The sequence below is a fragment of the Pteropus vampyrus genome, unplaced genomic scaffold (genome assembly GCF_000151845.1).
Source record: "Pteropus vampyrus isolate Shadow unplaced genomic scaffold, Pvam_2.0 Scaffold172, whole genome shotgun sequence".
Classification (NCBI taxonomy): domain Eukaryota; kingdom Metazoa; phylum Chordata; class Mammalia; order Chiroptera; family Pteropodidae; genus Pteropus; species Pteropus vampyrus.
In genome coordinates this window covers 3,134,578-3,146,466 of record NW_011888953.1, presented here as the reverse complement: position 1 = coordinate 3,146,466, position 11,889 = coordinate 3,134,578, and the positions used below count along the sequence as shown (strand labels likewise).

Below are 11,889 nucleotides of genomic sequence, written 5' to 3'. Positions count from 1 at the left end.
GAAAGATGCCAATTTGCCAGTTGGAAGATTAAGTAATATTATATTTAAATGAATTTTGAAACCTGAATGACAAATCATGTGAAATATATTCATTAACACAGGTCACCCTAGTGATAAACTCCCAAAGAAGAGTAATTGATCCATTTGTGAATGAGCCTGATTATGATTCTAACAAGCAAATTATTGTTTAGCTAATAGCTCGTACTTGCAGAGATTTAGTTCGAGAGTGGCCCATTCATTCAGAAAATTGGATTTCCTAGGTCTCCGTTTTACCATAAGCAATTCAAGTTTGCTTCTGCTGTAAATACTAACACTAATAGTCAATATATAAAGTCCGGGCTTAAATGACAGTTAGCTTTGGGAAATAAAGGAAGAAGGAAAGGATCATTTGTGATCTTGTTAATGCTCATTTCCTGTTACAGAACATTAGCCATCACAGATAGAAAGAGCTCACGTTTATAGTTTCATAACTATAGGTTCAGGTTCAAAGAAAAACAAATCTTACCAGAACGAAGGGGCAGCACTCTGGTGAGGGTCTGGGCCTCCTGGCAAGATCCAAGCAATGGACAGTGGCGTGGGGAACTGGAGGGGCCTTTACGCCTCTCTCTGAAACACACAGGGTTAGAGCCATCGGCTGCCCTTCTGTCGTATCAGTATCTCCTTGTGCTTTGAAATAAAGATGGTGCTTCTGGCACAATGGGAGCCATTGCCGATGCTAGGAAGATTCATATGTGGGAGGCATGGCCTGTGTTACATAACTTCGTCTCCTGTTATACGCCTTCAGAAGATTAATGGGGCTCTGGGTGCAGGATGCTGCTGTTAATGACAAATTTTCCAGGCCCCAGTAGGCACAGAGCAGGTCCCGGTTGCCACACAAACTGCCGTTGTACTGGGAAAATCATCTAGTCTCATGTAAGAATTGAAATTTAAAAAAAAAAAAAGGAAGAGAAATGGGCAACTACAATTGTTCCACAGAGATGCAAGAGAACATTCTAAAAGTTTGGGTAAATCCTTAGCTTAACAAACCAAGAATGATTAGAAGCCATTCTTGGTTGTGAGAGAGAACCCTGCCTAATCCAGCAAGATGATTCCTAGCCTCATATATTTAAAAGTTTATGTTGTTTTTTCTTTTTCTTTCTCTGCCTGAAAACTAGCTCACCCTTCAAAAGCAGGAACCTACTCCTAGTATTCCCCACAGAAGTTAAACTTGCCCTTTTACATTGAGCAACATCGTGTCGAAATCACCAGTGCCAGGCCCCATTCAGTTCATACCAAGGGGCACCTTCTCCATCAGGAATTTAGTTTTTAGGATCTTTAATGAGTCTGGTTTTCTCTAACCTCATTAGAGCATTTGTGGTAGGCAGGAGAATTCCAGTAGGGCGCTGGTCAGGAGATTGGATGCTTGTTCTCACCACTTGGTGGCTCAAGGGGGCTGGGGCCCTAAATTCAGACAAATCCTGGAGCAGTTCTAGGCGCCCAGATCATTATGATGGTTTCGGGAGCCCCCTTTGTCCCTACAAGGTCGGGGGCAGGATTAGGAGAGCCTAATAGAGATGGATATGGTGCATCCCCTGAGCCCTGGGGCTGCAATTTTAGGGCACTGTCAGCTCCCTGAAGGAGCAGCTGCAGAAAATGGAGGCTCGCTGTCCCAATCTTGGGAACCCACCCAGGGCAGCAGGAGCCAGAGCTTCTAACTCACAGCCCTGACTTCAGGGGCCAACAAGAATCATAACTCTTGACTTTGGTGATCACCTCACCTTCATTAGGGGGCTCTCCATCTTAGGTGTCTTCTTCCACTTCAAACCTCAGCACCCAAAGCAGCACCCCAATACAGAGGCCCCCCTTCTCATCTCACCAGAGAGGTGTCAACAAGGCTTCCCTATTCAAAAAAGTAGTCGCCATTCCTAGAGTTTTTTTCCTCTTTCTACTCTCATCCAAATTTATCCATATTGTGTCACGGTCCCCGTGGCTCTTACATTCAAGTAAGTTGCTAATAAGTTAAAGCAGAATTTCACAAAGTGCATGCAAAAATTTAAGTTCTAAGGAATATTAATGGGTGTTTTGTACACACACAGAGATGGACACACATACCTTCACATATACAAAATGCGAGGGCGGTTTTGTGGTCAAATAAGTTTGGGTAATGCTGGATAAACACAGTTCAACAGCTTTCTCTTCTGTGGGACTTTTCAGAGCCTTTGTTATGCTCTGAGTGTTGAGAACAAGGGTACAGGGTGCAGCTGTTTTCTCTTAGGGTTTTCCCAGCCGATTGACAGACTACTTGGGGAAGAACTGGGAGCCTTGATCCTCCCTTCCCTTCCCTTCGTTCTTGGGAACAGCTTGGGCTCAGATAGTGTAGGACCCCACAGGCCACTAGATGGGGGTGTTTCTCTGTAGCAGGTGAGCTGATCCATGCTACTGGACACTCATAGCTACTGAGGCCTGGGCTTAGGGCACAACTGTCGTCAAAAATGCCTGGTCCTAAAAGATGGGATCTGGCCCGATCTATACGGACCTACCACCTACACAACAATTAGGACATTTTACGTTGTATTTAGTAGATTCGCCTCATATTGCTGGGTGTGATTTGGATGAATTTGGGGGAGTCTCAATGTATGAAAAATAGCTTCAATAAATATAGGCCATACTTAAAGAAAACCCAGCATATAAAATAACACGAATTAATAGAATATGCATACTACAGGAAATTTCTTTTCTTAGTATGGTATATGATTAAACAATAAAAAATTGAGGAGTGTTCAGCCTCGATGTTGGTCTTTAGATAGCTGACGGCTGGTAGTGTAGAGAGAGATTTTTGTTGGTTTGTTTTGCGGCTACAGAGTCTGCTTCATGTAACAAGAATTCTGTACCAAGTAGTACCGTCCCCTGTGGGTGAGTGAGCTATGTGGTGTAGAAAGTGTTTCCTCGGGCTGCACGGGCATCCACCGGATGTTGTTGAGAGGGTTCCCGGTTGTTGGGAAAGCTACAGTACAGCAACTCCAGGTCCTGCCTTCACGATGGTCCTGTGGCTGACTGTGTGAAGGAGCCAGCACTCATTTCAACTCTTTATAGTCTACTGGGAATTTCAAGTCCCACAAGTGGAAAATGTGCTTCGTCTGGCTTAGAGGCTGCTCTCCACTGGGGTGTTTTTTGTGTCGCCAGAGGCATGAGCTTTCAGGTATAAACGTGAGGGTGTGACAAAAGCACCTTTTGATTAATCGTCAGTAAGGTCTTCACCACGGGAGGGGAGGGGGGAAGACAACGTAGAAAAAAATGGGTATAAAGGGTTAGGGGGGGGGGGGGGGGGGGGAGGGGGGAAGACAACATAGAAAAAAATGGGTATAAAGGGTTAGGTTAAAATATAATCATGTTTCTAATATTTAAACAAACAACAAGGAGCCAAAGAGGGCTAGACGGTCACTGTTTTAGGATGGAATTAGTACGTATCCATATATACTGACTGCAGTGAGTACGTTTTCACCGTTTAGTATTCAGTGGTGTCATTTCTAGAGGGTTCCCCTGCCCTTTGTTAACCACAAGATAGCTGGAACCCTGGAATCTTGCAAAAGGGAAGGGGGGACTGGGAATTAGGGTGATGTTTTCCACTCTGGAGAGAAAAGAGGCAGCCGGCTGGCTTATCATTCCTTTCTCGCATACAGCCTAGAGCCAAGAAAAGTAATAATCATTGACAAGGTAAGTAACTCTTTAGCAAGGAACTGTTTTTCCAGGTTTAGAATCAACCTGGAAAGGTCAGGGGAGCCTCAGAGGTGTCAGACAACTTATTACACACACTTCTTGGTCCACCGCCACCCCCACCCTCACCCTTACCATTAAGCCCAGACTGGGAGGTGAGTTGGGCCCTCTGCGGGGCTTTATGAGAGGAACAAGGCTGGTTTCCAGTGATCTGCAACCAAAGTAATTGGGATTTTACAATGACTGTGAAATTCTGACTTTCCCTGTTCTGTTTCATGCTGGCACATGGCAGAGTGTGGGAACTACTGCCTCAATAGTAAGTACAGTAAGTCCTATGAGAGACTGTGAAAGTGCTCTGGGCTCTGGCCAGGCTGCGGGCACAATGCAGGCCAACCACAGGCAGAGGGTAACTGGGGTGAGTGGCGTGGGATTTGGACATACCCGGCAGGGGGGTGGGAATCCTCCCTCCAAAAGCGCCAGCCCTGAGAACACACAAGTCCCAGCTGGCCCCTCAGGAAGCACCTGAGCTTCTGAGCCAGGGGGCTTAGCAGGCAGCTGGACTCACGCAGACCCTTTTGAGGCTCCGTGTGCGGAGCTGATGTGTGACAAGCACATCCTGGCCATTTCAAGGAGTCCAGGAGAGCAATAGCTGTTGGCCACAGGCCCAAGGCCATGGCCAATAACAGCAGGGACAAGGCCTGCCTATGCCTCTCGCCCGCGGGGTGAGCCAAACCCAGCAGGGGTGCCTTGGTTATGTTTAGCTGTAGGAAAGGCTCCTCCATCAGCTCGGCTGTTCTCTCTCCTCCTCCTCCTTTCTCAACACTAATATCCTGAGATTTAGAGCCGACGGCCCCAGCTAAGAGCTCCCTTTCGCCTCCTGTAGTTCCGTGGTCTTAGGTCTCTTCTCGTCCACCATGCTTGCCTTCCCATTTCTATCTCTGTTCTTCTGGGTCCATTCTCTCTGTGCCTTGCCTTTTCCATTCCTTGCCCAGGGGCTGCCTGTCCATCTGGCTACTCTTTTTTTTTTTTTTTTTTTTTTAACGCTTTCTCTTCCTTTTCTTTCTTGGCATTTCCCCCGCTCTGACTACTCGTCTTTCTACTCAGTTCTTGCCAGTTTGCAACCCATTCTTTTTGCCTCTCTCTACTTCCTTTTCTTTTCTTCTCCTCTTTCTCCTACCCACTTGAACCAGAAGGGAGACAGGCTGGTGGTGAGGCACAGAATTTCAAGATTCCAAAGTCTGCTGTCTTTGTCCCTGTCCCTAATAGGCCCTCTGGGCTGGCAGGCCCCCTTGTCCAGGGCAGTGCTGATTTAGAGAGCAATAAAGCGATTTCTTGGATAGTTACCTCAGCAATTACCTTTAAATTTTTTATTTCTTTTCCTTTGTTTTTCTTGTTCTCGTTCTTTTTCTTAATTTTACTTTTTATGAAAAGATTTTGGGAACATGCCATGGGGGACCTGCCCACATAGGAACTTATACTTGGAAGCCCAATGTCATTGGGTTTTGGGGTTTGCTTTATCTCTCTCTCTCTCTCTCTTTCTCTCTTTTAAATGTTTAGAAGTTAAGTTTAAACTCTCCTGTTGTTCATAGTATCGAATAATTATACACGTTCTCCCCTGGGTGTAGCAGAGTCTTTAGTTTCGTGTCTGCTTTGCATCAACTACATATATTTTGTGAAACTCTAATTCTCTCTTGTTTTGTACATTTCTTTGAAATGAGATTAATTCTACCTTAATTTCTTTAAACTGTCCTATCTGTGTCTTCCTAAAGAGGAAAGAGATATGGCAGAAATCCCCTAAATTATCCCCAACTATAAAACCTGTTATTTTGCTAACTATGTGGAAAAGGGTGATTTCTCAGGAAAACAAAGTGATGACAAGTTGAATAAAAGGAAGTACACTTCTAAAATATTGGAAAGTAAGAAGTGGGCTGAGGACCGGAATTAAGGAGAGCCGCTCTGGTTCATGAACTATTGTTCTCTTAGCTGTATGACATTGGGCAAATCCTTGATGATTCCGTGCCTCGTTTTTCTCTTCCAGAAAATGGGACTAAACAACCCTCCCTTTTTCCATGCTACCTGCTCCTTCATGAGATTGTGGTGAAGAGCTTGTGAAATATGACACTGGAAGGTGTTTTGTAAAAACAAGAGTCAGAGCCTCACTTCTCACACTTCACCAGTCCCTTGAGGATGTGGCTCAAGGGGTTCTGGGGGAGCTTTGCTGGGACTTGTTCTTTCCGCCTTCCTCGGAGAACATCCAGGGTTACCCGCAGCTGCACCCCACATAGCCCGAGATCTGCTCTTTGGCTCACAAGAATAACTGGGCACAGTTCAAGCTTCAGCATATCACAAGGCTCCTCAGTAGTGCTGAGGGCATCAAAAGTGATGGCTAGCTCCGGGGAGGGGACACCTGGGAGATGCCAACTTGAGGCCATCAGGCCAGGCAGCTCCAAACCTGGCCAAGAGTGTGTGCGGCCAAGAGGAAGCAGCTGACAAGCTGTTAAAATGTCATATTTCCAGGAGCCGGCTTTCTTTGTATTTTCCTTCCACGTGGTTCAGCGCCGGGGTCAAGAGACCCATATACCATGTAACCTGCATTTTCTGTTCTGTCTCAGCCATCACAGAAGCCATTGAGATTCCACAGTTTATCGGCCGCAGTTACCTGACCTATGACAATCCAGATATTCTCAAGAGGTAACAAGTTTCAGTAGGCACCTGCCTTATCTCTCTGGGGGTAGATTTCTCAATGTCTTTCCCAAGGTGTTTCCTTATCTTAACTGTCAGAAGATAATTCTCAGAGAAGGCAGTTTAGCCATAGCCTCGAGGGGACAATTCACACAAAATAAACATAGAAACCAGAACAAAACAAAACAAAAGACAAATTAAACTTGGAAAAGGCAACCCAAACCCTGTCTGGTCAAAGGTTCTGGAGAGAAGAACGTGCCCAGCCTCAGGTTTTCCAGCATTCATCATTCCTGAAGCCAGGGTTATGAGTGTGATTTCCCGGACAGGGCAGTTAGCTGCATGCTGTTCTGTGACCACAGTCTGCAGTTCTGCCTGGAGCCTACAAAGGAAGGTTCTGGTGCTCCCTCGGCGCCAGACAAACTTTACTTTTTCATAAACAAAGGTCCACTGTCCTCTTCAGGCTCTGGCCAGTACAGTGAAGGGTTCCTTAGCTCTCTTCACGAGGATACCAGAGCATGGCACAAGTAGACGTCCAAGTCACCATCTCTGGTGGCAGAAGCTCCAGCCCTTCCCTGGAGTCCAGGCTCCTGGTTTGGAATAGCCTGTTGATATGAAAAGGGATAAACTGGCCCTTTGGCAAAATTTTCAACCTAGTGATGCTCATCTTTGGTGCTTTCAGTTTGCCTCTTCTCTCTTTCTTTTCTCTCCCCTAGTTCTTTGTAGTTTATAGTGTACCATCCCCCACTAGACCACCAGCACAATCATTCTAGAATTTTCCTTCCTTTTCAAGTTGACTATTTCTTAACAGACTAAGATAAAGCTTTAAGCTAAAAGCACCCAGTCCTTAGGGTAGAATTTGGTGGCTTTTAAGGAACAAAAATGGTTGAAAGACATTTTCCCAGGGCATCGGACACATATAACCCTGGTAACTGAATGCACACCAGACAGACAGACAGACATTGCTTCATTTCTCCAATCCCACATTCTATTTTTCCAGGTGGTCTTGGCATGGGGACTTAGGCAAAATAGATCCCTAAATAAGAGAGACCTTCTTCCTTCTTCAACCTTGTTTCCCCAAAGACGTAAGGGTACTCAGTCCCCAGAAAGCAGGGCCGGCATGAAAGGGACCCAGATCTTCAGCCCCCTGAAGCTTAGTGAACTGCACTAGGTGGTTTGGGAGGAATACGGGGGTTAATGAACGTAGGAGGCATGGGGCCTCCAAACCAGAGCACCTTGGATGACACTTGTGTGCACATGTGCATGTGCATGTACGCATGCATCTGTGTGAAGCTGTAGGTAAAAGTCCAGTTCAGGTCTGTTTTAGTTAGATGACTTTGACTGCAAGTAACAGAAAACTCAGCTCAAAATGCCTTAAACATGAAGGATATTTACTATTTCATATAACAAGCAGTCCAGACTTCTTAAAAATCCTGGCTTGAGTAATTCAGAGAATCAACTGTATCATCAAAGACCTAAGTCTCCTCTGTCTCTCTGTTTTATTATCCTCAGCATGTTCTCCAGAGGCTACTCCCTTCATGGTTGTAAAACAATTGTCAATAAGATGCTCATAAGATACCTATAAATCTTCAGCGCAATATCCAGTGGTAAAGTAAAAAAACAAACAAACAAACAAAAACTTTTTTTTCTCATGTGACTCTTTTTAAAGGGAAAGGAATCTTTCCTAGAACCTTCTTGATAAATTTCCTCTATGTGACTGGATAATGGTTACATTCCTACTCCTAAATCAGTCACCGCAAGAGAAATGGAACCATCATCATGCTTGGCTTCTACCAATCAGTGTATCTAAGACAAGTGAGGGAAGGAAGGAGCCTGGAACAAAAAACTGGGAAAAGCGGATCTCCAGAGAATGGGCCAGGCTGGATTGCTGTGCATGCACTTGGCCTGGTGGAGAAGACAGTTCTATGGACCTTGCTTCCACCTCACCACTCTGAGCGCCCGCTTGGGGAAGGCAACATTGGTCTCTTGCTGTCTAAACCCAGCTCTGGGAAGCCTAGACGAAAGTCTCTTCCACTGTTTACTGCAGAATGCACTGTACAGCTCTAGGCATGTGGGGCAGACAGAGGGGTGGTACGAGGGACAGAACAGAAAGAGACTTTTCCAACAGCGCCATATTAGTAGTAATATTAAATTATGTTTACTCTTATCTTTTATCTAAGGACCTCATACTTGATCTTCTTCCTGTAACAGATGAAACACTGGTCACCTTAGTGAGAATGGATCTCTGAACTAGTCTATTCCCAGGAACTGATAAGAGCACAAAAGCCTGTGACCCTGTTCCTAGCACGGCTGTAGGGCGGGACCTGACCTGGCAGAGTAGCCCTGCTTTCTTCTCAGCTTCTTGTTCCTCCCCACACTGCAGCTCTCAAGATCATTATCCCATCAAGTCATCTTCCTTGTCTGAAATGCTGCCTCCTGTCCAGTCGTTCCTCCTTTGCCCTCAAGGACAGTCACTGCCAGACCTGGCCATCCACAGCCACGATCATAGCCCAGAGACGCTGCCAACTTGAACCTCTTAGCAATTCAGAAACCTTCTTTCTGTTGGGGAATGAGGAACACTTTCCCAAGAACTCTTGAGTAGTTGGACAAGAAAGAAGGAGGATTAAAGTGTGTATAGGGGGAATAGCCTGGGACTGTGGCACTGGCCAGAGTCTGGTTAATCCGTGACTCATCAAGTGCCCTCTTGCGGAGTCATACCACACCGGGGGAGGGGCATGATACTGCAGACTGAGCAGTCCAGACTTTTAGACCCGTGGTGTGACTCGTGGTGGTGATGCCAGTTCTAATTTCCTGGTAGTAAGTGCTAGAGATGCCAGATTATCCTTCTATCTGGCAGAAAAAACTCAGGAACAGATGTTGGTGGAGAATGGTTGATTTGGTGCAATTACTTGTGTATTTCCTCCAGGGTATCAGGATCAAGATCAAACGCATTCATGAGGTTTAAGACGACTGCCAAAGATGGCCTGTTGATGTGGAGGGGAGACAGTCCCATGAGACCCAACAGTGACTTCATTTCCTTGGGCCTTCGGGATGGAGCCCTGGTGTTCAGGTAAGCCCCCCTTGCCAGCTGTCTTTGGCATCACCTAGTGATTTTCCTCAGACAGTGCAGATTATGCCAAACAGAGTGATGCAGAAGTGAACCAGACGTAAGCTGCTGAATTAACTGTTGCCTGAAACACCACACGCGTTTGAGGCTCTGGGACTTTCCAGTATCCATCTTCTAGAGCAGCAGTCGGCAGTCCACAGCAGGAGGGCTAACTCTGGCCCACCACCAATGTTTGCAAAGGAAGTTTTATTGGAATGCTACCATACTCATTCATTTATATATTGTCTATGACTGCTTTCAGTGGCATACTTGAATAGTTTTAGTAGGTACTGCAAAGCCTAAAATATTTATTACTTGGCCCTTTACAGAACAATTTTGTGACCCCTTTTTCAGTATGTTTCAGCCATATGCTCCCCACTTGCAAATTAGGAAGTAATAGGAGGAGGACTTGACACTGCTGAGTGTGGACGTCAGGGCTCTGCCTAATGCTCCACCTCAGGTGGCTCTGAAGATCTGAAGTTGGGAGACCTGGTTTTAAATTCTGACTCTGCACCTTATTAGCCATGCGGCCTCAGGAAGGAGAATGCCCACTTTCCACTCTCCCACTACAAAGACCAAAGCACAGATTTGTATCTCAATAGATGAACCCAACATTCAGTTTTTCCAAATGCTTCTCGAGTGATACTGATAAGTCAGTCCCCCAAGTTCTTACCTCTTTTAAGTGAACGTGGACTACTCTCAAACTTTTCGAATGGGTAGCTGTGAAATAGCCAAAGGATTGGTTGCCTGATAACTTCTTCCCACCAGAGTGGGCGGGAGCTGGTTTCTCCAGGGCAGTGACTGGCTTGCATAATATGAAAAAGCTTCTCTAGAGATCATGATGACACATCCTCACTTGAAGTTAGAAAACTCGTCTACACGAGTGATTCTCCAAGTGTGGTCCCTGGACCAGCAGCATCATCATCACCTGGGAACTTCTTAGACATGCAAATTCTCCAGCCTGACCAGAAAAACTCTGGGAGTGAGGCCAGCAATCATTGTTTTCACCATGTTTACAGGCGATTCTCGTGCACGCTAAAGTTTGAAAGCCCAGCTCAGTCTCTGGACTGTCTGCTCCACGAGGGCAGGAATTTCTCTGGCTTTCCCCTCTTTAATTCCTTCTCTGGTGTCTAGCACAAATGTTCACTAAGTGACATGGAATTAATTGGAATCGAAATAGACAAAGGCAAGATAACTGAGCTACAGAGAAGATGAAGACTTAATTCTGGGCTTCTGTGGTCATGCAATGGAATTACTGACAGCCAAAGTAAGATAATGTCAGTCCTTTCAGTTAGAATAAAAAACATTTTGAGAGGAAATGTCATTTATCCAATATCACGCTTGCCCCTAAAGAGCAGAGCACACTAAGTGATGCGATCCTATGACCGTTGAGGATTTTTGAGAGAAGTGTGTGGTTGAAGGCTAGAGGATGGCCTATGAGAGCAGTTCTCATCATCTCTGTCCCCTTTCCCCCTCTGGCCCCAAGGTCAAACACCAAGCTTTTTACACCCCAGTTTCAGGCTGGCTGCCGCGAAGCCATTTTCTTGTGGTTTTCCTGTGGTTAACCTCACCAAGGCCTCAAGTACTTGATTGTGCCCAGAAAAGCGAACTGAAACAGTAGCTCAGCCGTGGGTGGGAGGCCAACTTCCCCCCTAAACCACCAGCTGAAACCTATTCACCAGCCGAACAGGGAAACTCAATCTGTGCAGGGCCACCCCAAGGCTCCCACGGGCCCTCACACCCGGCCCTGGCCAGCCCCCGACAGCCCCCCCACCTTCCCACATTCCCTGGGCATCCTTCGAGCAACTCCATCCTGGACATAATTCTTATGTTACCATTTCATTCTTAAGTTTCTGCAAATTGGCCCCACGTTTTTCTTTTAAGCCTAGAGTTCTGGTTGTGTGCTGTATAAAGGACGCATAGCTAAGACTCTTCCAAGACAGGCATCTCTGTACCTGTCCTTGGACCTGGGGCCAGAGCTGCTGCTCCCCCGTGTGTCCTTCCCTTGAGCAGTTACTTTCCTGCTTCCGTGACCCAACACAGATGTGTGGAAGCGCTAAGGGAGGACTTGGCGTGCAGGCCAGTGGTTTGAAAGTGTCAGCCTGTAGCGAGTTGCGGCAGAGCTTGTTTCCGAGGTAGATTCCTGGGCCTGCACCCAGAGAGTCTCGTCTGCTGGAACAGGTCTTCTTGGGCACCAGAATCTGATTGGAACCAGTCGAACAATGCCCTGTGAAACAGGGTCTGAAGTTGTCAAAGGCATGAGCTTCAAGTCAGACAGGAAAGATTCCCGTGGCCACGTGACCCCCTGAAAGTTTCTGGACCTCAGTGAATGAGTTTATTCATACAGAGGACTTAGTGCAGGGCCTGGCAAATCTAGTATTAGTGATAATAATTATCAAAATTATTGTCCT

The 11,889-nt window shown here is 46.1% G+C and overlaps 1 protein-coding gene across 1 annotated transcript in view; it reads left to right on the top strand.

Annotated features, from left to right (window-relative positions):
* Positions 1-11,889, top strand: part of EGFLAM (EGF like, fibronectin type III and laminin G domains) — a 104,668-nt gene that overhangs the window by 80,477 nt on the left and 12,302 nt on the right. Inside the window, exons 16-18 of the mRNA XM_023536915.1 lie at positions 3,073-3,178; positions 6,306-6,384; positions 9,299-9,442. Of these exons, the coding sequence (XP_023392683.1) occupies positions 3,073-3,178; positions 6,306-6,384; positions 9,299-9,442 (329 nt within the window). The remainder of the gene's footprint in view (positions 1-3,072; positions 3,179-6,305; positions 6,385-9,298; positions 9,443-11,889) is intronic.